Here is a 27,992-nt window from a genome sequence, read left to right on the forward strand (position 1 = left end):
ACGCAAGTTACGACTGAGAGTTCGGCTCTAGATAGACCGCACATTCGAACACGACACTCCGACATTTGTGGGAAATTTGAGGGCTTTTGCGCAAAAACGCCACACCGAGCACAATAATGTGCCTCCCCCCGATTGGTATATATAAGCCAAGTCGAGTACCACGCTTGTCAGAGCAGTTCCTGTTTGCTGACGTCACTTTCCGTCGGCATTTCCTGCGTGGCGACATCTTTTCCGTTCATGCCCCATCACGTGTCCTTGCATTGGCATAGCCTTCGTGATGACAATGCGTTTTGTTTGAGATTGTCGGCATCCTAACGCTTGTAACCAGTTGTGTCATTACTTCTGCTGTTGACAACATTAATCAGTATTATCCGGTGAATCCGAATAGCAACTATTTTGTAAGCCGACTCGAAATAAATATATTTTGAATGCATTAATTGTTTATTTGTAGTGTATTTTTTAATGTAGTGTAATATATTTAATGTACATTTGTGGTATACGTGTATTGTATTTATTGTATATTTTAAATGTATTTAATGTGTATTTCAGTATATTTTTAATGTAATATAGATATACGAAGCGGACAGAAAATGCATTTTTGATGCAATTGTAAGTATGTTCAAAATAGTACTCCTAGCATACTTAGAAAGCATTCGTATGGCAATTTAAGCACAGGGACCAAAAATGCAAAATTAATAATGCATTTTAGCACTACCTTACTGCACGAAGGGTTTGCAGCTGATTGATCAACATAGTATAAAGTCACCAGTAGTTGGAAAACGTAACATGATTTATTTCACGACGTTTCGGCTGGAGGACCAGCCTTTTTCGAGTGTACTCTCATAAAATGCTGGTCCTCCTGCCGAAACGTCATAAATTAACTCCTGTTATGTTTTTCGATTTCGGCTGACTTAACACATATTCGGTAATTATAAATACAATAATTAGGCATCAGAATATGTGCGGAATGAAAAGACGGCGTAATGGTGCATAATTGTACTGAAACAAATGGTATGTATGTGTATCAGTATGTAGTGGCGTAGTATGTCTGATTGTTGTTTGGTAATCGGAAACGTTATCAGTAATTGGGATCGTGCATGTAGTGGCGTAGAATGCCTTTCAAAGTAACCTAGACAGATATTGGCAATCGAGAATGTTGATTGCTCATCTGTAATCGGTAACGTGTTCGGTAATTGTGATTTTAATCGATGAATGAATGAATGAAAAACTTTATTGAATTCTTTTGGTCAGTTCCGGAGAGTCTCCTTGCAGCTGCGTCTGGGCGCTTGCCGCAGCCGCCGCCGCAGTCGGGGGCTCCTTAGCAAGGGTGGTCCCTCATTCCAGGGCTCCACTGGTCCTGGCCACCTCGCACGCGTGCTGCACCAATGCCCTTTGGGCGGTGAGCTCGCTGCTGGTGAGCAGGCCCTCCCATTGCTCCGCACTCGGGTTAGTCTGTTTGTGGAAGGTGTAATTGTGTTTACACTCCCATGTGACGTGGTGAAGTGTCGGGACGTCCCCGCACCAGGGGCAGCTGTCGCTGTACTGGGTGGGGAACATTTTGCTTAGGACGTGTAAGTTAATGAAGGTGCCAGTCTGCAGCCTCCTCCAGCTGACCGCTTCTTGCTGTGTGAGGAGTTTGTGGGGCGGGGGATACTTGAACCTGCAGCCTCTGTAGTGATTTAGGATGTCTGCGTACGTCGGGTCCACCATCGAGGGGTTCTCGAGGTCCTCCGTCAGCAAGGCTCGGTGCGTGATCTCGCGAACCTAGCTGTCAGCCCTCGAGTTGCCCTCGACTGCGGTGTGTGCCGGTACCCAGAAGACATTTTGCTTCGCTTTGAATCCCGAGGCTCTCGCGCCAAGGAGGATGCGTAGGGCCTCCCTGCAGATCCTTCCTTGCTGATATCGTCTGCAGGCCGTTTTGGAGTCCGTTATTATAATCTGTGGCTTGTTTCTGCGGTAGCCTTCGACCGCTGCAAGCGCCACAGTGATCTCCTCCCCTTCTGCCACCGTACGTCCTCTCGCGGATGCGCAGCTGATCGTGTCGCCCGTGTGGTCTACGACCGCCACCGCCACTCCCGTGATGTGGTTGCGTCTATCCCTCGGATATAGTCCTGCGTCCGTGTACACCGTGTTTTCCTGCGTGGCTAGGTGTCTCTCCACGTATTCTGCTCTTGCTTGTCTTCTGGCCGCGTGTAGGTTGGGGTCCATGTTGCGCGGCAGTGGGCAGATTCTGAGGGTTTGCCGGATTTCGTCCGGAATGTTCTCGTCCGGATCTGCTGTGGTTTCCACTCTGTGGCCAAGTCTTCTCAGGAGTAGCCTGCCTGCTTCTGTAAGTTCTAGTCTTTCTAGCTGTGCGTTCAGCTGGGCCGCCGCCAACTCCTCGAAGGTGTTGTGGACTCCCAGCTGTAGTAGCTTGTCGTTCGGGGTGTTTCTCGGTAGGTTTAGTGCGGTCTTGTAGGCTTTCCTTATTAATGCCTCGATCTGTTCTTTTTCCCTCTTGATCGCCGGGTGGTAGGGGAGGGAGTACGTCACCCTACTGACTACCAGGCTCCTGACTAGTTTGAGGGTGTCCTCTTCCTTCATGCCTTGTCTTCTGCTGGAGACTCTCTTTATCATTCTGCCGACTTGTTCGGTCGATTTCTGTAGCAGGCTGATCGTGTGGCTGCATTTGCCGCTGCTCTGCAGCCACATGCCTAGAATCCTTATGGTGCTTCTTTCTCGTATGTTTTGGCCTTCGAGCTTGATCTCTAGGCTCGCCTCCGTGGGTTTCCTCGCTACTCTGAGTAGCTCTGACTTGTCTGTAGAGCACGCTAGACCCCTTGCCTTCACGTATTCTTCTATGCAGGTCGCGGCTCTCTGTAGTCTCTCTTGTTTTTCTCCTAGCGATCCACGGTTGGTCCACACCGTGATGTCGTCCGCATACATGGCATGTTGTGTGCCTTCGATTTCCCCCAATCTTTTGGCCAGGCCGATCATGGCTAGGTTGAAGAGCACGGGCGAAATCACCGACCCCTGTGGGGTTAATCGATGAACGTGATCAGTATATGTCAATGTGGATTGGTAATCGGTGAAAAATGAGAAATAAAAAGGGAAGAGAAAACAGAACGAAAAGGCGCACCGTGTCCACTCTTAAGGCGAAGCATAAGCTTCCTCCTTATTTCTTTCCCATGCCTTCGTCGCACTCGCCGTCTCGGCGGCGGAAACTGACTGCTGACGTCGCACGGTACGTCAAAACATACTGTGAGTGTCAACGCTGAAAGACACCACCGATCGCGCCAACTGAACTGTTGAAACCCACACCAGCACCGAGCAGCCTTTCCAACACACTGGAATGGATCCCCTTGGCCCCTTCACGTAGTCAACATGGAGCAACAAGTCGATCCTCGAGGCGACCGATGCTTGGCTTGCAACGCTGAAGTAAAAGCCCCATGGAGTGTGATTGCGGCGAATATCGAAAAAGTTTTTCGCCGAGCAGACCCTTTTGAGCCATAGCACCCCAGAAGTTCAACTCACGTACAAGCGAACAGCATTTACTGCCGAGCTTACCCAGGGCTTTTTGATCTTCAGCCACGCAACTCACCGGCGAACTACAGCGTACCATCCTCACAATAGCACACATATATAGCGTCTGAACAAAACATCCGCTGACATGCTCGTCAAGTATGTGGACGATGAACATAAGTGCTGGGATGCCATCCTCTCTTACGTCGTCTTTGCGTGCAACACCGCTGCACAGCAGGCTCACCCAGATGACACCATTTGGGCTCGTTCACAGCATACTGCCAAACGTCACCGATGAAGGCCACACAGACGTCGCCGCCTACCTTCAGCGCCACGAACAAACCTGACGACTGGCCCGGCTACGGATCAAATACCAACAGCAAACTGATTCCTGATGATACAATATACGCCGACGCCATACGTAATAAAAGCGCGGTGAACGTGTTTGGATGTGAGCGCGGATTCGCCGCCGCAGTCTCAACGAAGTGCTTTGGGGCCGGTATTTCGGTCCGTAAAAGGTTCGTGGTCGAATCGAATAATTTCACTACGAATTCGTCCCCTATCGGGTTGCTGTATTTCTGCGGTTCCGTTGAGGCCCTGCTATTCTGCGTGTTGTGCTCTTGAAACCTTATTATGGAAGCTAGTGGACACTTATCTCTTCAATCTCAGTGCTTATTTTTGCAACCCTTTCTTTTTTTGTTGTAAAATATCCAGCGGATACTTCTTTCAGAGGGGCGTAATGCCACGATTTTTTATACTGTTTGTTTATTCAAGCTCAGAGCCTATTGCACTCTGCCTTAATAATAATAATTGGTTTTTGGGGAAAGGAAATGGCGCAGTATCTGTCTCATATATCGTTGGTCACCTGAACCGCGCCGTAAGGGAAGGGATAAAGGAGGGATTGAAAGAAGAAAGGAAGAAAGAGGTGCCGTAGTGGAGAGCTCTGGAATAAATTTGACCACCTGGGGATCTTTAACGTGCACTGACATCGCACAGCACAAGGGCGCCTTAGCGTTTTTCCTCCATAAAAACGCCGCCGCCGCGGTCGCGTTCGAACCCGGGAACTCCGGATCAGTAGTCGAGCTTTATCATTTCGTTTCTGATGCGAGATGTGGCCGAAACAATCTGGCATGATCGCAGCCATGCACGACCGCTTCCACACTGTTCCAGATTGTTGTAGCTGCTTAGACGTTTTATCTCGATCGTTCCCTGGGAGCTTTAAATTGAGTTCGACCGAGAGCAGCAGTCATTCTGTTCGACGACCCCCAAGGATGCTTCCTGCTAAAGCCACCGCCGACTTATTGAGGTCATTCTGGGCAAGAGTAAGGCCATTAAAGAGTTTTTTTCAAAAGCCATTTTTGCATCCTTCCTGACTTCCAGCATTAGGAGACGTGAAAAGAGCAAAGTCGCAAGGGATGAACCGCATGGTAGTAGCATCCTAGTGAAGAGGAAATCGGGAATGGGCAGACAGTGTATGCAGTGTGAAGGCAAGATAAGCGATCGTTCTTAAAAATAATGTAGTCGATTCCCAGTGAGGGCAGGTGCACCAGAGGACGTCAGAGGCTCGGTTGGGCGAGTAAGGCTAGGATGTTTGCGTGCGAAGGTTGCCAGGACAGGATTAATGGAAAGATTTGTGAGAGAGCGTTGTCCTGCAGTGGACATAGTCAGTTTTACGATGATCATATCGAAGTAAGGGCAGTAAACCTGGACCATGAATACAGAAAGCTTTTCCTCGTTCGTGTATTGACTATCCAGAGCACCACTCCTAAGCATAACGCGGTGTTTACTTTTCGAAACGTATTGCGCATTTTAACAAAATGCACTGCTTTACTACATAAAAAAACGGGAGGCGGTTTTAAAAGATGATGCATTCGCTAGTTTTGAACAGTCGTAGGCGTGTTTACAGGAGAAGAACATATAGAAAACAAGCAAGAAGAAATCTTTTGATTCCTCTGTTGACAATGTTAACACGATTGAAAACAAGTGATCTGAAGTTGAAAAAAGGCTAATAAATAAAGACATGAAGAAGAGACACCAACATTCTGTAAACAATATAATCAGTACAGTAGAAGAAAGAAGAGAACAACGAAGGCGATGAAACCGTTTGGCAAACCTGGATGAGTTTTTTTCCTGTTCGGATCTGCACCAAACCCTGGCCAATCCCCCAGCGTGGCTATGTGCCATTGAATTTGAGGCAACAACAACAACAACAACAAGCGAAAATTGATGAAAGTGCAAACAACGGAAAGATGGGCTCGGGTGCAATTTTTAGAAGGAGAGCTGCGCACGAAGCACATGATTTATGGCGACGGTCAGGATAACAAAATTAAACGTTGCTTCTTAACTACCCTTATTCACGATATTTACACTTCTACATGTAATTCGAAATGTTTTATTTCTCCAGGGCTATAGCTGGTAAACTTTACTGTATAAACAGCTTTGCGCCTCTCGGACTGGGAGCAGCTCTTATTACCTGGCCTCTGAGGACTTAGCTCTTCGATGTGCCCGCTGAACCAGAAGCTTCTGGCCCACTTAGCTTCAGCTGGAAACCATAGCCTCCCAGTGTTTAAGGCTGCGGGTCTGGGATTCTGGGGGCACCTGCATGCTGTGACAATTCCATATAGTGTGAACAGTATCGGGGGCTTCCCGCATAGTGCACAAGTGGTTCGGTGTAACATGAGGTGTACTATGTGGTTTAGGAGACTGGTGTGTGGCTGTGTCCGCCTGTAGCTGCCTCCAAGCTATGGTTTAACCCTTCCCGTGTAAGCTTCTTGTGTGGTGGGGGGCAGAGTTGTCGATTCCGCTTGTGGTAAGGAAGCACCTCACTGTAGTTTAGTTGGACCACCTCCAGGGCCGCTGAGACCACTGTCGGGGCCAGTTAGCAATACGTGGGGCTACTGCTTGAGCGCGTTGATTACCGCTTAATGTCTCGTGGCCTGGTTTTCAGATGATCACGGTTTTAAAAGTTGCTGTTTTTGCGTTGTTAAGCTACAGTGTGAGTTTGCTGATATGCAGCCATTTGAGTAATTACGACACGCCCCTTCGAAGTATTACATCATGTGGACTTTGTCTTCCATGCAGCTGGAGGCTTTTGGGGAAGCAATAACCTCCGGCTGCATGCATAGCTTCTACGTTTTTCGACGTTCGTATGATATTGGGTTGAGACCATGTGCATTGAGTGGTCAAAGTCGATTAGAAACCAGACACCTGCTCTGACTTAAGCATCACGCGTGAGCATAAAATCGCCAAATGGCATATCAAATTTAACTATAAGCCGATGCACGCACAAGTTACGACAAATATTCATTAATGTTGGCGCTTGGCAGAAGAACGAATATTAATGTCGCCCAGTCCACACCGCATAATGCTTAGCGGACTAGTGGCAACATACAGTCATTAGGATGGGCAATAAAAATATATAATAAATTAGTGCCCAGCATTGCCGACATATAGCGGACATAGTGTTCTATCGATCCTTGCTGTTTATTGCATTGCTTACAGGGGAAGTGCATATTGTGGTTATTCATTTTCAGCCAGAATATGTAACCAATCTTGTGCGCCAACGCATGCGCAGTATTGAACATCACTGGTAGTGTAACGCCTCCGCAAATGATTCAAGCCACATGTACAGCAACATAGCCATGCACAATTTCGGCAAGAAATTTTGTAATGAATTTCAAGGCACTGGGAAATAACTGTAGTGGCTGCATAAAAATCAAAGAAAGGTAATTCCAAAAGTGTCAGCAACGCGCTGGCCATCTTGAATTTTGTTGCCGTTCTATAAAACTAATATAACGAGCACGCGAAATAATACAAGGATAACATGAATACTTGCTGTACGTGGGTGGGGACCTTGTCAAGCGTTAACCGCTTTTATCCCCATCCCCTCCAACACTGCATGGTGATGGAAATAAACTATTATTATTATTATTATTATTATTATTATTATTATTATTATTATTATTATGATTATTATTATTATTATTATTATTATTATTATTATTATTATTATTATTATTATTATTAATAATATTATTATTATTATTATTATTATTATTATTATTATTATTATTATTATTATTATTATTATTATTATTATTATTATTATTATTATTATTATTATTATTATAAGAAGCACTTTCAAGAATTTTAGGCACTAGTGAGAGCTGTGCACGATCGCTCTGTGTACAAGGTTCAGGCTAAGTTTAGTGAGTTACGTTGTGCCATTTTTTTCAAACTTCAACACCATTCTAAAACATATTTTATGCCTTATTCGTAACAGATACGTGGTGGAAGTGATCTTCGCATTTCGCAAGATCATTTGTAAAGTTATCATGGCGTCCAAATTAAGCGTCTCTTCACGTCTAATACCTCAGACAAAAAATAGGTAGATAGCTGCAACTTTCCGGCAACCCTACGAAAAAAACTACCTTACCATGAAAGCTGCCCGATTGCTAAATCATTTAATTATGGCTCGTCGTTGGCCCATAGAAAGAAAACGGCGCCATCAGCTATTATAATGCTTTTGTTTTCACTCATATTCTCGTGCGGACATGGTGTTCATCCAAAGCTAGTAAGCAGGAGTAAAAACGTAAAACCCTCAGCTTCAATAGGTTTTCGCGGGCTAAGGAGAAAGCCTCCTCAACGAACGGTGCTTTTTCAGGACAAACAAGTGTACCAGTGAAGCCTCCTGCTCATTATCCCTGCTAACTGGAGCGCTCACTTTGGGGCGCAGTTCAGTTCAGCCGATGACACGTAAAAATCGCATGTCTTCGCGGGAGGCCACATGTAACACAAAAGGCATCAGAACAAGAAGCGCGCAGCTATCACTTTCTTGTCGAAATTTTTGTCTCTCCGTGGGAACGCTCACACAGGAAGTTACCGCACTGGTTTGTCAAGGCGATCTGCTGCTGTGTAGTGCCGAGCCGATTATGGTACTGTTGTGCTGGTGTGTTTCTGGCACATGGAAAAGTCGACTACGCGGCAGCTATTGAGCTTAGCGATCAATTTCTTGAAACTTGTACACGCACGCACGTCGCAGAGTGACAAGGTGAACGACAACCGCAACAATGCGATCTCGCAAGGCGTTCGACACTGAATGCCAACCTCAAAATAGCTTTTGCGACAACTCGCCTTCCTTGTACCCGTTTTCAGAAGGTGAAGTTTGGGCCAATGGGAATGGGCAGAGAAGGAAATAACGCTAACAGAAGAATAATATGGTAATACGTCTGTAGTGTCTACCGGCCTTGCGCTCAATTCATGCCTCGTGATAACTTCGATTGTGATAGTTGTGAAAGGTTGATCAGACGCGGGCTTCCGTTCTTTCTGTATAAATTGAGCAAAGTGTGTTTTCGCCCTTAGCGAATAAAGGCTGTGCTAAAAATGCAGTTCTAACACATTTAATTATTTCGTACTTATTTCGCATTTTCTGTCCCCATGCTTAAACTGCAGTATGAAAGCTTTATAAGTATGCTAGGAGTCTTATTCTGAATATTCTTACAGATCCATCAAAAATGCATTTCCTGCCTTCTTAGTATATTTATTCTACATTAAAAATATACTAAAAAATATGCATTAAATATATTAAAGTATTATAAAAATATACATTATGTACATTACACTAAATTGAAAATACACAAAAATTACAATTAATAAGTTAAAAATACATTCACTTCGGCTCGGTTTAAAAAATGTTGGCTAGTCGGATTCACCGGATAATACTGATCAATGTTGTCAACAACAGAAGTAATGACTGAACAGGTTAGAAGCATCAGGAGACAGACGATGCCCGATAAAAGCTTTGTCATCAAGACATCTATGCCAGTGCAAGGTCACGTGACGGGGACAGAACGTGAAAGATGTCGCCACGCAGGAAATGCCGACGGATAGTGACGTCATGCAGCAAACACGAACTCCTCCGACAAGCCCAATACTTGACTTGGCTTATATATACCCTCGTGAGGAGGCACATTATCTTGCCCGGTGAGGCGCTTTTCGCGCAAAGACTGTGGGCCCCCAGATTGTCGTGGAAGCGTCGGAGTGGTCGCGTTCGAATTTGCGGTCTATCTAGAACCGAATTGTTAGTCGCAACTTGCGTCAGGCATCGGGCAGGAGTCGAACTGTCAACCAACGAATACATGATCGTCTATGGGAGCCGCTCGGCCCTGTCAGTCGGGGTCCTTTTCGCTGGCATGCTCGGGCCCAAAGGCGCGCATGGCGTCATTGCCGGTATAATGCTGTCACGCTGTCCACGCTTCATTTAAATAAGTGATGATTGCCTTTCTGCTAGAAGTTAATACCCCTGTCACACGGGCACTTGTCACACGGGTCAATGCTCATCGAACTCAATGCAGATCGACGGTTGTCACACGGCCACTTCCAAGCCCAATCGAGCTAGATCCTGCTTGACTCGACGCCGATTCCTCAAGAGTGCTTGAGGTTCCAAGCACAATCGAAAGCACTCTCGCTCTCATGAAGCTATAAAAATAAACACCAGTTAACAAAACAAAATCACAATTGTTGTTGTTTTAATTGATTAAAATGCAAGACAGAACATTTTCAGATACTACGCCTGCTTATTAATTAATTTATTTATTTATTTAATTATTACAACCTCAAAGGCCCCATTAAACGGGTATTACATGAGGGAGTGGAATTCAGGGCACAGAGTTGATTCGATGGATTTTTTTAATGATGATGGGTCGGAGTGAAGTACGACGGTGTTGTTCAAGTCATTCCAGTCCTTTGCAGTGCGGACAAAAAATGATGACAGTTGAGCACTAGTCCGGGCAGGGGTAGCGTAAGCGGCCTTCTGGTGGTTCGTGCGGCTGGAGATGCGGTGGGCAGGGCTGATAATAGACTTGGTCATGGGGTGATAGTAAAATTTATGTAAAAGGCATAGTCTTGCAATGGTACGGCGGTCTGCTAAGTTTGTAAGATGAGCAATACGTTTTAGTTAAGTGACACTTACATGATGGGAATATGCCGAGTGGATGAATCTTGCTGCGCGGTTTTGTGTTGCTTCCAGTAAGTTAGAAAGGTTACTTTGATAGGGGTCCAACCGCGCATGCGTATTCCAGTTTGGGACGAATGAATGTTAAATGAGCTAACAACTTTACTGAGGAGCTAGGCGAAGGGTTCGGCGAAAATAACCGAGAACACGATAAGCATCGTTAATAATCTGCGTTACGTGATGTGATCAACTGAAATCGCGGGTTAACTGAACACCCAAGTATTGATACTCCTTTACAGCAGTGACTTCGGAATTGGAGATTGAGTAGCTTGACGTAGGTTGGGAGTGACGTCGATACGCAAACATATTTGAAAATAATCTCTACACCATGCTCCAAGCTTCGTCATCAGTGTAAACAAAGATGGCGTCCTCCTGCTCGTCGGCGCGTAAAATGTGGAGCGGGCGCGAGAAAGCCATTCTCATCGAGTGCTGTCAAGACCGTCTGGATGATTTTCGGCGCCTGAAGAGAAACGCCGTAGTCTATGCAGAAATCGCGGTGGCGTTGCGGACCCTCGGGTTCCATCGCACAGCAGCAGAGGTGCTCCACAAGGTTAGAAACTTGACGCAGATGCGCAGATGTACCGATTTGGCCACGGATTTGGCTGCCGCTGCCCCCGACTGCACATTGTTGCCGGACATCAGCATGTATGGCTGTCGGCGGAACATTTGGCGCCACCTAACACACATGAGGGAAACTTCTCAATGAGCATTGAAAATGTCCGTGTAGCACCGGATGTTTCGAGCGTGCTCGAAAATCGTGATGCAGATCGAGTTCAATGGGGATCTAAAGTGTCCGTGTGACCGGGGTATAGCATAAGCAAATGGACAACAGGAAAGAGAGAGTCTTTACTGTTGCCGGAAACGTGATTTCGAGCATTCCGTTGTTCCAAGGCAGCTTGAAGTGCGCTGCAAATATGCTGACGCTGACTACCCATTTGTTAGAGTTCAAGTATACAACGCGTGAATTAATTTTTTATTCACGAAAGTACACATTAAATGCATTGCCAACATGTCATTTCCCGAAACACGATTTCGGGCGCTAACGGTTCAACGCCAGCTTGAAGTGTGCTGCAAATACATTTACGCGGACAGCTCATTCGCTAGAATTGAAATGTACTTAGGAGGAATTATTGCCGTATTTGCGAAAGTACACATTCAATACAATGCCAATAAGCAAAAGCCATTTCCTGCAACGCGATTAGGGGCACTAGGTTGTTCTACGGCAGCTAAAAGTGCTTCAAATATGTTTAAAAGGACTGCCCGTTTTTTTAAATTCATGTATACTTCTGACAAATTAATTTCATATTTGCAAAAGTACACTTTTAATACATTGACAATATGCTAAAACCGCATACATATTTTTTTCATGTGTTTGAAACATGCTCGAAACATGCTTAAGTGACATGTACTTCGAGTGCATTAATTTCATATTTACGAAAGTACACATTTAATATATTGACAAGATGCTAAAACCGCATTCTTATTTTTTCATGTATTTGAAACGTGCTCGAAACATGGTTTAAGTAAGGTGTACTTCAAATGCATTAATTCCATGTTTCCGAAAGTACACTTTTAATATATTGACAAGATGCTAAAACCGCTTTCATATTTTTTCACATATTTGAAATATGCTCAAAGCATGCTTGAAGTGACGTCTTTTTGGAAAATTTTAAGAATATATTTCGAATACTAAGCATAAAATTCCTATTCCCTGCCTATTTTTAGTGCATTCATGAATGCAAAATATGTTTAAAATACATAATAAATATCCCGAAGTATATTCCAAACGCACTAGTTTTCGCTAAGTGTGGGCAAGCTGGTTAAGGAACATTCTGAGAAACACAGCACTCAAAGGCAACGAACGAGGACGAGGACGACACACAACTGCACTAACAACTTTATTTTGGAAGGCAGCCGATCCGCACCTTTTATACAGATAGAAAACGGAAGGTAATAATACGCACGACCAAAGATCAGCAAAATTCGAACACGGAAGTAACCAACAGATACGCCACCTTTTCATTATGGTCATCCACAACCAATAATGTAACCTGAACAAGCGAAAAAAAGGGGTACAGGGAAGAGATGCGGGAAAAATACAAAAAAAGCGATATCGTAAGCAAACAGTTCTAAAATTACGTCGATGAAGCCAACAAGCAACACTTCTCAGCGAGTGACAATAAAAGAGGAAGAAAAACAAGAACGTAACGAAAGCCGTTCGGATAAGGTGACCGGGATAAAAGTGCTAGAAGAGTTTAAGACAAAAAAAAAAGCGGACGAGAAAAGCCTGTGAAATAAGTCGATAATGACGCATCCAGAAGATGACGGGATTAGAAGGGCTAAAACCAGTAAAGAAAAAAAAACCTGAAAAGCCAGCGAGGATGATAACAAGTAGGAAAGGTGGTCATTTATGTGAAGATCAGCAGACAACACGGCCTAAAAAGAAACAATGAAGCATGAAAACACGATGAAAGCTTATCATGACATAATAGACGCGTTGGCAGAAAATTAAAACCGGCAAGATTGCAAAAACTGGCTGCAAACAAAACATCTCAGGCTAAAACGAAAAGGATGCACAGAATCATATCGAGGCAGGCAGGAATGAACTCTTTTCCTAACAATGCAACTGACGGCGTGCAAACGCACTCATCTGTTAGCTTGTAATAGTGAGGGCTACTATGATTTCTCGGGTTAGTGGATTTTTGCCCTTTGACAGAATTTCTAGTTCTTTGAACTTCGGGAAGAGGCGACGGCAGAGACTGCAATCTCGTCTTTGTTCTACTCCGTTGTCTGTCAGCGCTGTTATTCAGCATGTTAAATGAAACTATTGCTTCTTGCGTTTCTTCTTTTTCTGCTTGTCTGCCCGCTTCCTTGCGCACATAGAAATCGTTCGGTATAGATTTTGTTGAATGGAAATTACTTTCCACTGGTCCTCTGAAAGCATTATTATTTCAGCGACGTAATGTAATATTTTTATCTGAGGACCATTTTTGCTTGCTTTGAATGGTAGCTACGTATGTCGATAGCAAATGGGGAAAAGCTGTGGTTTCATGTCACTGCTGAAGAATATCTCGGTGTGCTTTCTGCCAAATCTGGCAACTGGCAAGAGTGACACACTTGGCAGTGTGCCAGAAAGACAGTTAACTCTTCGGAGAAAGTGAATAATTAGGCGCCAACACTCAGCGTCACATCTGTCGTGACCATCGATGTCGCAACGACCCTTGGCGAAAAAAGACTGCTAAAACTGCTCTTCGAGCACACTTAATTAATTTCATATTGTTTTGCATTTTTTGCCCCCACGCTTAAATTGCACTACGAACTGTTTCTAAGTATGCTAAGAGTAACATTTTGAACATTCTTATCAATGCATAAAACACATTTTCTGTGCGCTTAGCACATTTATTATACAGTAAAATATACTAAAGTATAAAGTAAACACATTAAATTACATTAAAAATACACTAAAGATATAAACTTACTACAATAAAGATATACTAAAGATATACATTAAATACATTACATTACAATAAAGTGCACTAAAATACAATTAATACATTAAAAATAAATTCACTTCGACTTAAAAAAGGTCTACTAGTCGGATTCACCGGATGGTACTGATGAGTGTTGTCAGCAGCAGAAGTAATCAGTGAAGAACTGAAGTTCTCGTTAGAACTTAAGTATACTTTGAACGAATTAATGGCGTATTTTGAAAGTACACTTTAAATACATTGCCAACATGCGAAGGCCATTTCCCGAAACGCGATTTCGAGCTCTAGATTTTTCTACGGGAGCTAATAGCGTGCTTCAGATGTGCTTAATAGGACTGCCCGTTTGTCAAAATGTAAATATACTTCAGACGAATTGATTTTATATTTACGAAAGTACACTTTTAATACATTCACAAGGTCATGAAAAACATACGTATTTTTTCAAGTGTTTGAAACGTGCTCGAAGCATGCTTTAAGTGACGTATTTTTGGAAAATTTGAAGAATATATTTCGAATACCAAGCATAAAATTTCAGGAGCCTATTTCCGGTATATTTTTAGTGCATTCGTTATTATAAAATATCTTTAAAATACCTTAAAAATATCGCACCATATATTTCGAACTCATTATATTTCGATAAGAGGGGAGATGCACGAGAGAAAAGGTAAAAGGGCATTCACTAGACGTGGGCATGCTGAGGGCGAGAGGAGACGCAGCTATCACAAACATACATAAGTCTTTATTTGGCCGCAAAAGTCAGCGCTTTGAGTTCTCTTTTTCTCAACGACGGTGGCCTAAGTAATATCAGTTCTTACTGCAACTCATGGGGTGTCCTCATTGTCTGGTCATCGTGTTGTTCGCATGCGTCTATGTCAGATGTGAGTTATTCTATAGAAGCTCTCGCGCCTTCAGAGAAAAGAATACCTGCATGAATGAATTTCAGTTCGCCAATAACTGCAGGATAAGCCGCCGCGCTCATTTCGAAGTGCCATCACTGAACTTGACTAGGATCACTAAACCTGATGAATGTAGTTAGCTTATTTGATGGGACTATAAGCGCAGTAGGAAAGAGGTAATCTGATCCCGAGCTAAAATTAGTGACTGGGAAGTTGTGTAACTCTGCGTTTGAGAAAGTGAGTAAGATTATCAGTGTGAATATGTAAGTCCAAGTGAACCTGGAATTACAAAAGCTGTTTGAGCACTGCAATGTCATTCTTCTAAACGACGACATATATATATATATATATATATATATATATATATATATATATATATATATATATATATATATATATATATATATATATATATATATATATATTAAATGCCAAATTTCCCCAGAAAGTGATAGCCGCGTGCCTGAAAACTGTCTAACCTCTACAGCTATGGCGTCGGTAACACTGCACCCTCGCCGCAATGTGCAGAGCCCAAGCGTAATTTATTCGTTAACATCGCTATCTGCAAAGAAGCACTCACGAGTCCTATTATAACCTTGTGAGCCAAGAACAGTTTGTGCCAATGTGCACGAAGCGTTTAGTCCTTGTTTTTCGCGCAACAGCGGTTATGGAACACGGTCATTGCTGGCACTCTGAAGTTATTTTTCCCAGTAGTATGCAAATGTTCGATAATTTCGAATAGCGAATCGAACACCCACCTATTTGGTTATTCGAAGGAATCAAAGAGTGTATGATAAGAATTATTATTCAGAAATGAATTATGCACCGACGTTTTCGAATAATTTTCGAATAATTGGCACGAGGTTTGAATAAATCACACAGTACTTTTCTCCAGCCACTGTTCGAAAAGCAGGGCCCACACCACAGTCGCACAGAGTCCTGCCGCGATCAGTATGCATGGGATGTATGGTTGACCGCCGCGACTCGGTGCATTAGCATGGCGGCATTGATAACGTTGGTATATGGCTTCTAAGACTGGACGTTACGCAGGGCTCTGGGAAGTTCAGCAAACCATACCTTCAAGCCCGATCTCGGAGGCCATGGCTCATACGTAGCTGTCGCTTCATCATGGCCTGAGATGTCTCCAAATTATTTTCTTTTGTCACCAGCAGTAAAAGAAGAATGTTTCTATACGAATTACTTGGCGGTCATATAATTAAGATAAGCTGATTCTTGTTGCCTCGTTATAGAGGGTGTTTCACCTAAGATTTTAAATTATTTTCAAAAATAGTTTTTGAGTCAGAAGAGCGCTCTTATTGTCAAACCATTACCTGCTGTGTAGTGCATGAGAATAAATCTAAGACGTGCCAACTAGCAGCCCTGTTAACTAATAATAAATAGTTAACTTTTTGACTATTACTGTAGGGCACCTTAATTACAGAGAGGCGTGTTGTCCACCATAAATAATATCCATAGCACCTATTAGAACTTCGAAAACGCGGTTACCCTCGGCGTTATGGCGAAACAAATTTTGGATGCACCGCGCCAAAATCCACGCTCTTTTGAGAAGCTTGCAGGCAAAGAAACGTCTCTAGTGAGGGTAACTCGTCGAAACCACAAACATTTGTTGCCCCACAGAGGTGAGAGTAAGCGCGTTTTCGAAATTCTAAAAACTGGTATATCTGTTTCTTACGCTGGGCTGCATGCTTCTCAATCCTTAAGGAGCCTAACAATTATAGGGGACAAGTTAACTATTCAATATTGGTTAACCAGCCTGGTAGTTAGCACGTCTTAGCTGTGTTCCGCCAGTACTGCTGACAAGTACAATATTTAAAATTGTCTATACTCTTTGGTTAGACACCCTGTGTATCTATAGCTTTAAATCCATAATCTATAGAAAAGTATCGCACTCCCGCCAGTCGTGTGCATTGTCTCTCACGGTAGAATTTCGATGGAGGCGAAGTTCTAGAGGCCCGTGTGCAGTGCAATGTCAGTGCTCGCAAGGAACCCCAGATGGTCGAAATTTCTGGAGCCATTCACCACGGCGCCCCTCATAGCCTGAGTCGTTTTGGGACGTTAAACTCCCGTAAACCATAAACGATCGCTCGTTTTCTACGAATATTCGCAAAAGTAGCGAATATTTGTACCGATTTCGATTCGTATTCGACTCGGTTCTACGACCATGTAATTCGCATTCTATTCGGTTTTTAGCTACACTATTCGCGTTCTGTTCTGTTTGGAAAAAAAGTACCTCTGCACACACCTAATATTTTCCTATTGACAGCATCCGAATCTAAGCGACTGCGCAAGTGCTTTTGCACTGATGGAGGCGTCGCAGAACTCTAGTTTTATGACGATGCGCAACTGCTTTAAATATGGCGCCTGCGACACGTCAATTTTGCATGGCCGGTGTTCATTTTGATGAGAATGGCACGGTGAGAATGGCAGGCGGCATTAGCTGCTGTTGGGGATGTGGGGCTCCGAGTCACACTCTGTCGTAACCACGGTCAAGACGACGCCCGCTCCCAACGCCACCAGGACAGGACTGCCGACGAGTTAAGGAGGTGGACGATGGGAGGAAGATTACGTGTGGGTTTATTTACATTTTTACAAGCGTAAAGATAAAAAGTGCGAATCCTCACTGCACTCGCTGTTGAGTTTTCGTTCTATCTTCCTAGTTTTCGCTGTTGAGTTTTCGTTCTATCTTCCTAGTTTTATTTCTTTTTCTTCGTTTCTTTCGCCCTTTATTTCTCTCCCTCTCTTACTTTATTTCTTCCTTTTTTGCTTTCTTTCCTTCTTTCTTTATTCTTCCTTTATTTCTTTATTTTAATGCTTTCTTCCTTCCTTTCGTACTTTTTCAGTCTTCTTGTAAAAGTTATAAGAATATAAGTGATATCATTACTCTTTGTATTGGACTTCATATAAGGGTTTACTAGAAGCTTAATACTGTAAATAATCTTCCGAAAGCTAAACTCTCTCATGCCGATAAGGTGACATCACTAAGACTGCAGTCTCCTTTCTCAGCTCTAAACAGCTCAAACTTTTTTAAAGCCTCTGTTTCCTTTCTGCAAGCCATGCGACGACCTCTATTCATTTTCAAGGGAATAAATAGCTGCCACGAGTACTGACCTCTGACGCTCTTTAAAAGGGTAGTTCTCATCAATTTACATGTGTTTGACACCTTTTCTAGCATCGCAAAATGAAGACAACACTATATTGAGCAAAGATCAGCAGGAAAACCTTCTAAAAGACCCAGGAACTACCTTCTTATATGGAGAGGTGAGAGTTAAAGTGTGTCGTCTTGTGTGGCTGTGTTACTGTCGAATGATCAGTCTGCTAACCTGCTCACATGCACAGTGCACTCAGTTATCGCTCTCACGTTGAAAAACACAGCAAAAAGTACAAACAGCGACTGAAGTGCAATGAAGTATTTATTTTAATCGTGTTGTTTGTATGGATATCGTTGAGCGGTACTACGTGCTTCTCAGCTAACATGTGGAATGGTTAGCGCAGAAAACGCACAAACTAAGACGTTGCTAACAACTTACAATGTTCCAGAAAGATACTTTTTTTCTGTTCGACATGTTTGCCCTTAAGCACAATGAAAAAGGGAGAGGGGATATAGAAGAAAGTTATAAGAAGGTGTGCAGACAGGCCTCGATTAACATGTGGCAAAAGTTCTCGATAAAGCGATTATCAAGTGTCCACTTGTGATAGTCGCCTTCAACGTCCCGTCGCCTTCAACGTCCCATCGACGACGCTAGCGTCGTCTCACGGAAGCTGTAGCCGGGCAAGTACACAGCAAGTGTTTTGCGTCACACAGTTCAGGCGCAGCACCACAATGGGCACACTTGTCAGTCACTTGTAAACGTTTGTCATGCCACCGATGACGCACAGAGGGAGTCAGAGCCGCTCCTGCCCGAATCCGGCGCAGAGATACCTCCTCCTTCCGAGTGAGACTACGGAGAGGGTACGAACATGGAGGGATAAGGGTACGTGTTTGCTGGCGAAAACCTTGTTTCTCGGAAACATGGGACAGGAACGGATCTGTGTAAAGAGGGGAAGACGGCGGGGTGTCTTATGTGTCATGGTGTGTCATTTTATCCACATGAACATTATGCGGATCGTGAGCATGGCCGCGAATGCAGTGTATACGACCAGGACAGGGCTATTTTGTGCACATCTGCTGAATGAATTGTGTAATTTGGAATGTGCGCCGCACAGTCTTAAGCTGCTTAAGGGTGGCAAGGGAGACAGTGTAAATATGAAAAATATCGGAATTGGGTATGCGTGGAAGGGAAGCAATTGCAGTGTGTACCACTTAAAGCTCCAAAGCAAGAGGGTGCAAGTGTCCACGCTATATGTAGCGTGAGAGTTAAGATGAAGATGGGACGGACTGTAAACTGAGGTAACTCCCTGCAGTGCTGTGTGTGATGCATCGGTGTATATTATGCACCCTGGAAGCAGATACGCGGCTGATATCGGCGGCGAAGGAGAGGAGCGATTGCCTGTGAGTTGATATGACAATGAAGGAAGAGTCTGTAAACGATGAAGCTGAAGCGAGATCGTGCATGCTTTGTTTGCCTCGCACTGGCCGCACTGGTAAGAAGATATTTAGCAACATCCCCGTAGTAGTGCGAGCCTGATTACTTGTGAATGTAGGAAAAAGCTGTACTAAGTAACAAAATGATTCCTAATCAACATTATGCAATTTCTGCGGATAAAGTCAGATAGCTCTGCTAACTGTATTGCAGTAACCTGTCAAAATTTAGTTCTTCAATCTCTAACTGAAAAGCAATGGTGGTTTTTTATTGGTCCTTTACTGCAAAAACCAAAATATTTTTGGGGGGTTCCTAACGCTGGACAGCGGCTTGGAGATGTGCCACAAACTTGTTTCGTTTTTTAATGAGATTTTATTTCCTGGTCTGTTGATTACTGCATGTACTTTTTTGCGAATTATGCAGGAGGATCCAAACGAAGATTGCATAAACAAAAATGTGAAGGCACCTCGTGAAAATGGAGCATGCAGGGTAGGCTTTCTTGCATGATAATAAGCCGGTATAATTTTTCTATCCAGCGTGGTTGTATTGTTTTACAGTTGTATGCTTGAAAATACTTAAGAATTATTATGCTGAGCGTTAATTATCAAATATTGCTGCGGTGATGGCAAAACCAATTTGGTGTCCCTCTGGGTTCATTTTAGACGTTCGAAATCTTTTGACCTGTTGCTGTTTAGTCGACTTTCAGTGAAACAAATATTAGCTTTGATACCGCTGCATTAAAATGAGTCCAGCTCATCTATATTAGTGCGTCTCTTATAGATTGAGTCGTATGAGGGCTTTAAACCCCCATAAACCATTCATCAATATTAGTGCCAGGGACATAACTACATTGCTTGTAAAAGTACTGTAGTTATGTGCTTGTTAAAGTCGATGCGGGACCTTATCACTCAGCCCGGCAGAGAGACATGCTCTCCGTCGATAATGATGACTTCTCCGCATTTCACAAACCGTCGACGGCACACGCGGGCGAGATTACTACCGCGCAGGTTCCCGAATGTGCACCGAATTTTGCGACACTGAGTCTGTATTTTAGAATATTATGCAACAATTCACAACACACAATCGTGCGCACATGCATGCGTTCCCAAACTAAAATGACAGCTGCCAACATACATAAATATCTACAATGTTTCTACATACATAATCTTACAAGTGGTTCTGTTTGGTGAGAAAAAAATTGTGTGCAGGGCGTGCAACTGTCTCTTTGGAAGAACGCCTTCACTGCACTGGGGGGATTAAAGAAGTAGAATAGAGTACGGGTCTGGACGCGGAAACGGCGGAAGGAGCACGGCACAATGCTGCACGAAAAGTGCGGTAGACGGGCACGGGAAACTGCGGTGGTGCAATTCAGAGGACGCACATGCACGCAGTGCGCACAATGTGTCTGAATGCAGGAGGAAGCGAGGTCGAGACGCAGAACGAGTCTCTGGAAAGGCTGTGAGGGCAATCACACTGGAGCGCGCGCTGGTGAAAGTCAGAAGGCACATATGGGCACAATGCCCGCGAAATATGTGTTCACAGCACAATGCTTCCTTCGGAGCTTTTCTTTTGTTATCTCGGCGCCATGTGCTTTCCTTTGACTACTCACAGCTTTCTACTTGAGTGCCGCACCCTTCTGTCGGGAAAGTTTTCTCTTCCGTGGAGCGCTCCTCGGTTGCACTCTACCGTTCTTCCTTCTTGCGTATCTCCTGCGCTTTTTCTTTGCTGGAGTTACCACGCTCGCGCTTCCTTTGCCACTTCCTTTTCCCGTTGCGATCACAAACGTTCACAGTGGCGGGATTCCGATTTCTTTGTCTCGTGGCTACTTCTTTTTGGGTCCTTTGGTACTTTAGCATCTTTATGTTGCCCAAGATGAGGTCGTAAATGGGGCCCTTCATGCACAGTGGTGTTAGTTTCGCGCTGTAGTACGAAGTGCTAAGATGCACGTTAGCTTCTGGCAAGCGCTGAATTCAGCCGTCCACTAGCCGCACGGGTCTCTTCGTTCCAGTGAGATGCTCATATGAGGGCCAAACTTCTTTTTATAATTACAGCCTTGTTTCTTTAGTCTCACAACAGTAAAATTCTTTTTAGAGCTAGAGCTCTTCTCCTCTCTGTACAACTTTTGATTTCGATGCGGAAGAGACAATGACTATCAATGCCTCACAATGTCAAACCCAACTTATCTGCGTGGTGGTATAGTCCAAGCTACGGTAGTATGGCCACGTGATCATACAACTATGACCTTTGGGTACCCGACATTGACCTTGACCCCTGACCTTGACCTTAGCCTTGATCTTTGATATCAGACATTGATCGCCACATCATCGATTACCTTGAATTCCCCACGAAGTCAAACCGAACTTAACTGCGCGGTTGTGTGGCCCAGCTGTGGTAGTATGACCACCTGATCACTGACGCTATGACCTTTTGGTACCTCACCGTGACCCTTGACCTTGGCATTTGATTTGAGACAGTGGAGACCATGCTTACAGAGCTTTTGCTCGTATAACTAGGTTCAAGCCCCGTTGAACCCCAGCCGTTTTTTTTCCTGACCTTTCCGTTCTGGGCAAGCATTTTGTGCAATACAGTTTCGTATCGCACGTTTACTAAGTCGCTGATGACTGCAACTTTCATGTCGTTTTTCAGCTCCAAAAACTCGTTTTCATCTTCTTTCTTTAGGTGGTCGCTCAAAGACGCCCGTATCCACGATACCTAGGGAACAAATTTGCCTTTTTTCGGCTATGCCACGGCTTTGTGCCCCTTCTGGCCGCGTTAAAAACATCCTGTTCGGCTACTATTTGTGGCGCTGTTGCGGCAGTTAGACGCGTAGTCACCTGCATTGTTGCAAAGGTAGCATTTCGGTGGAAGCTTCGAGGTGGGTCGGGCATTACGGCCGTCAAGTTTTCTTGTGTTCTCCGGATTTGCATTTCCGAAAGATTTGCCCACCGATCGACATAGTGATTTAAATTTCTCACATTCTGGACTGCCGTTTTGCCATCTGTGGGCTTCTCCGTCTTGAATTCATTTCGAAACCCTATGGTGGTGAGCTCGAATCGTTTGAGAAACGCGGCCTTAAACCTTGTAGTAGCTTGTCGCATTTCCCGGAGACAGTCGTTCGAATGCACTTAGAGCTTCACCGCCCAGACACGTGCTAAGGACCGTAGCGCATTCACCGTGTTACCAAACATAACTTTTTCCGATCCTTTCGAAGCACTTAAGGAAACCACAGCGAGCTCCCCTTCTTTAATCAAACCTGGCAGGTAGCTTCCAGGAAATCTATCCGGAACCCGCTACTTTCTTCTCTCACGGTATGAACTTCACTTCAGTTATTCGCAGAATGCTGCAGTTGAAGCTTCATAGTAAGCAGTTTCATTTCGCGTTCAAATTCTCTTCCTTGTTGGATTTCTGTTCTCTCTCTGTCTTTCTTGACGTCTCCTCGAGCCTTCTGTCTTTCTTGTACAGCCCTGTTTCTTCCCTACTTCACGCATTTACGCAGTTCGGCACCAAACATCCCTATCAGGATGCCAACCTCTACCTGCTCCTCCAAACTCATTTTTCGAAACCTAACCGTATCATCAAGTCAAAGCATGCCTCCACTCAGTGAAACTCTCTAACGGCTTCAGTGGGGCACCTCACGATACCGCTCTGCTGCTAAACACTAGTTCACGGCCTTTCTGTAAACTCCTGACTCCTTCTCTGTTCTTTACGCTTGCAAAGCACGAAAACATCTTGTCGCGGAGGCCAAAAATTTTGAGCTTTGGCACTAAAATGGAACTCGCGTTAAGCCCGGGGCAAGTACCACCCTGTGAGGACTTTGTTACAGATTACACACAAACACATCACTTGAGCGGGACAGAGACGTATGCAAGGAATTATTGGCATAGGTTATTTTATTCCTCAAAAGTATTGTATTTCGCAGAACCTAAAAAGAAACAATAAGCCGAAAATAAGGGATTAATTTCTCTTATCGCCATGTGACCGTGGCAAACAGGCTACAAATGAATGCTTTCCTTCTTTCTCAGACGATCTGTGGCTGAAGAAAAAATCAGCCAAGTTCAGGGCTCGAACCTCAAAGAGAACTGACCTTCTGCGAAGGTCTCTCAGCAATTCAGCTGTTCCCATTTGCTACTGGCCGCCACTGAGGCTCAATGGTTATGATTCTCGGCTGCTAACCAGAAAGTCGCGGATGCGATCCCGGCCGCGGTGGTCGAACTTCGATGAAGGCGAAATGCTAGAGGCCCGTGTGCTGCCATATCAGTGGATGTTGTAACAATCAGGCCTGCAGAAGACCAGGAGACGCTACGGTGGTCAGCATAGCCAGCATATATGGACGCATCGAACGTGTACACGCCCACTTCGGGGCGCAGTGTCGCTGCAGCCTCTTTGCGGCATCTGCGGGCGGCGGATGGGCTGTTATGAACGGGCTTGCGTGAGATGCTGTAGGGAGCTATCCAACGTTGGCAGTGTGACGCTGAATGAGCAACATCGTTGAGGCAGGTTCCGCGACAGCGCCGCATCGACAGCGCGCCAAGAGCGTTCTATACGTGCGGTGGGCGTCCAACGGGGCGTTACATCGAGCGCTTGACCCGTGCGCTCGCCGCTTTCTCTACCTTGACATGACCATCAGCAAGTGCACAAGTTGGCCTCCACCTAAGGACTTCTAGGGACACTAGCGATGGTTTATATTGCCTGCGAGTTGGCACACTAGGTGACTGGGCTATCTGTTCTTGAAACCGGCGTCGTAGCTTCGGCGCAGGCGGTTATGCGAAGCGCGTCTCTTCTTTCAATATTTCCTCTTCTCTTTCAGCTCTCCTCTGTCTGTACGTGGAAGTGATTGTGGCTCACGGCGAGCCAGTGGGCCGGCCCGCGCAATTTCCTCCCATTCTTGCTTCAGTCAAAACAGCAACAACACTGGAGCATATGTTACAGCAGGCGCCGTTGATTCGGCAGACGCGGTTGTGGCGACGCGCGTCTGTTCTTTCAGTCTTTCACATCTTTCAACTATCTTGTGAGCGATTTTGGCTCAGCTCGAGTAAGTGGGCAGTCCCGTTCAATTTGCTTTCCATTCATCCTTCAGTCACAACAACAACGGCTCGTGGTGGACTCGTCATGTTTGTGATGTGAGCACTCTTTTGATGTTCTTCCTTTCGATGTTAAGACGCGCTTCGGCGCTCTCTTGTACTTAGCGCCTTGCACATAATCAAATTAGAAACGTTCCTTGTTGGTCCGTCCCGAAGGCCTCTGAGCGTCCCATCCTCATCGGAGCTTTATTTTACGCTGATCGTGGCAAATAGTGCCTGCAAAGCAACTCATTGGCATAAACTGAACCAGGCCCAAGCGACATTCTCCGACTGGCACTATCGTCAACGAATCAAGAAGCAAGACGATGCTTTGAGACAACTGGGATGCTATTCTATGAGCGGTCCAGTTTAAAATGCCCATTTCTCGTCCGTCTTGGCATCCTTTATTGGCCGCTCATATATACCCGCAGCTTTCAAGCGTCTGTGGAATCTGGCCCGGTGATTTGGTAGAAGGTGACCGGACCTGAGCATTGGGCGGCATTGACAGCGATATGCAGCCACCGTTAGGGCGCATCCCAGCACTCTGTCAACAGCAGGTGACCGGAACGGCTCACTGGCTGTCATTGGCTGCATCATGCTGCCAACGGTGAGGTCTAGTCCCCTTCTACCCAATGACCGGGTCTCTTTCCATAGACGCTTGAAAGCCGCGGGTACATCTGGGTGCCCAATGACAGAGGACCAGACGGACGCGAAATGGACATTCTTGAATGGACAACTTATGAAACACTGACCCTCGCGATAATTATTAACGTGGAAAAGAACCTCGTTGGCAGTTGTGCGATCAAGTGGCAGAGCTCAGTCCCTCTATGTCGCACGGACTCGATGCTGCTGCAGTACGTGGGTTAACATCCGCTGCGACCTAGTGTTATCTGTTCAATGAAGTGTTTTTAGTGAAAGTCCTGGTAGCGGCGGCAAGACCTGACAAGGTATTCGTAGGGCTGGTTTGTCACTTGTCATCCTGCTGTTTCATCAGGACTGACGCTGAACATAGACAAAGTAAATGGTTTCAAAATGGCGTACATCCCGTCTTCTCCTATTTTTAAGTTTACTCAGCCTTTTGATGTCTTTGTTCGGTCGTACGCAAAAACGAGGCAGGAATATTGGTTCTAATATAGTACATACTCATATACATCCGCCAAGGTGCAGCCGTATCACTACATAGAAAATTCAAATAGCTTCCACCGAAATATTGTAGTTGAAAAAAAAAAGGCAGTAGATACTTCTTTTGTAGCTGAATAACTGTGCTTTGATGCTTGCTAAGAAGTAATTACTACTTTACTACAAATCTACTTTTCTTTTAGATAATCCTCCAAACACTGCACCAAAGAATGGTTATCTTCTGAGTTGTTCTCGTAAATATTTTACTGCATCAGCGCCATTTGCGTTACTTCGACTAATCTAATCTGCAATAGATAAAAAGACACAGACTAGCATAACTTTCACTGCTGTAGTCGAGTGCATGGTTTCAAGTGGCACGTGAGAATACGAAGATATAACTATCAGCACGAAGAAAGAGAAAATGCTCAGGCCGTGTTGTATATAATTGTGTTCTCTTTCAATTCATTTAAATGCGATATCAATTTTTGCCACACAAACTAAACATGTGAATCCAAACACCAAGCAGACATACTACCGCTCTTGTAGCGGCTCCGCCGCAGATGACCCGTCTGCCGCTGCGCTCAAGTCTACTTCTGGCGAAAATCTGAACTTCGATTCGGAGCAATTGTTTTGCTCCAGGAAACCGAAGAGCATATTCCAATCGGCTATTTCGATTCAGATCATGCGTTCTGATCAGCAGCGACGATATCGTCTCTAGACTCTAAAGACAACTTGCTCCTTCTCGGACTTCGAGAGCTGCCACGGTTCGCAGTTTCAAATTAGCCAACAGGCCCACAAGGCATGCCGCACCACTGGCACCACAACCAACATATAGTCTGTTTCACGAGGCGTAATAAACGTTCATAAAGCTTATAAAGCCTGTTAAATTTGTGGTAGCGCTCGGTTATTTGTCAGCGTCGGTGCTGGCCACAACTGTGGCCTGGATGTGGGACCCTTTATTCAGCTATGTCGTATCATAGTTAAAAACCAGCCTTGACCAGCGTACTCTCAGACTTGATGGCTTATGTTATCGGCAGGTGTGACAATGGACTGAGCCGACTTAGATTAAAAAGAATGGAATTATTACCTAAGACAACACCTGGTTCCTGCTTGCTAGAGAAACATGATTTCTATCACTTTCTTACTGTATGCTGTGGTTTTGCTATATGCGTCCCAAAAAGAAAAGACCTTAAAACTAAATTCGCTGATAGCGATCGGGTGAGTACACATCTAAAGGTACTATGATGAGGCTTTAATGTTCACTAAATTAACTAATTTGTGGCAGATGGGGAGGCAAAATATAATTCGTAGACTGAACGTACAACAACATGGGGGGGGGGGGGGGGGGGAGCGGCAAAAGTAGATTTTAAAGTTTATCAATCAGTCTCCACTAGATAGGAAAACAGAACGTGCGGTAAATGGCATTGCTGCGAGGGCAGCTAGATGTGGGAAATAAGGGAAAGTTTCTCATTAGTCACTTTTGTGTGACAGTCTCTGTTGTGGTCGTAGGATGCTTGTTCGTCTGTGTAAGCTTGGCGTTCTTATCTATTAAGCTGCATGACGATAGCAGTTTTTTATGGCGCAAGGGCACCTGCGGAGAAACAGCGCCATAGCACGGGGTATTTTTGTTTACTCACGGTGGGGTCTAAGAGCCATTTCCCAAGCATTTCAACATGAATAATCCGAGCACCTGGACAGGGGAATATTTTACCAATTGTAACACCGGTACCCGACGGCACTGGGCATCAAACCTCACAACTTGCAGGCGCGAGGCGCAGGCGCTCCTCGCAGGCGGGTGCTCAAGTCACTAGGCCACCGCGCGATATCTATTATGCTGCATTGTTTCACTGAAGTAAGTGGTATCAGCAGCTTTTTCTGAACATGGCATTATGAAATGATGGACATTAGTAGACTGACTGCAGGTGGAGAGGACGGCCTTGCGGAAATCAAGATTCTATGTTTTGGTTTTTGTATGTTAGATAAAGATTCTTTCTGCCTTTATAAAACTACAACCACAAATAATTTTTTTACAGACACAACCAGTTATGTCTGATGCAAATGGAGCATACTACTGCTGGATAGGCAGCTGTTTCCGTGGTCTGTGCATATACGGCTCAGTATCCAGATGCGCATCCAGCTGAGTTGCAGCAATGAATGCAATGTCACGGCAGGTTTTACGGCAAGTCATGATTACTGCGAATACTTTAGCAGCAAAACGACATCTGATTACATTCTAAAATAAAGGTTTGCACTGCTGTTGTAAGAATGTTTAAAAGATATTTGTCTTGACTCTTCCGTTGCGCCTCTCTTCAGAGATGCAGTGCGCGTAACAATGGAAAAGGCTGAAAGCCATTTACGGGTCCACGGGTGCTCGA

At 44.6% G+C, this 27,992-nt stretch overlaps 1 protein-coding gene across 3 annotated transcripts in view; it reads left to right on the forward strand.

Annotated features, from left to right (window-relative positions):
• The window catches only part of LOC144118631 (uncharacterized), a 54,364-nt gene extending 26,468 nt beyond the window's left edge, over positions 1–27,896 (forward strand). Inside the window, exons 2-4 of one of the 3 annotated variants that reach the window (XM_077651512.1) lie at positions 18,088–18,176; positions 19,862–19,955; positions 27,651–27,896. In XM_077651512.1, the coding sequence (XP_077507638.1) occupies positions 18,088–18,176; positions 19,862–19,945 (173 nt within the window). In that variant the 3' untranslated portion in view covers positions 19,946–19,955; positions 27,651–27,896. The remainder of the gene's footprint in view (positions 1–18,087; positions 18,177–19,861; positions 19,956–27,650) is intronic. The other 2 variants (XM_077651510.1, XM_077651511.1) reach the window with 2 other exon arrangements.
• Positions 27,897–27,992: the final 96 nt, after the last annotated feature.

The sequence above is a fragment of the Amblyomma americanum genome, chromosome 2 (genome assembly GCF_052857255.1).
Source record: "Amblyomma americanum isolate KBUSLIRL-KWMA chromosome 2, ASM5285725v1, whole genome shotgun sequence".
NCBI classification, from domain to species: domain Eukaryota; kingdom Metazoa; phylum Arthropoda; class Arachnida; order Ixodida; family Ixodidae; genus Amblyomma; species Amblyomma americanum.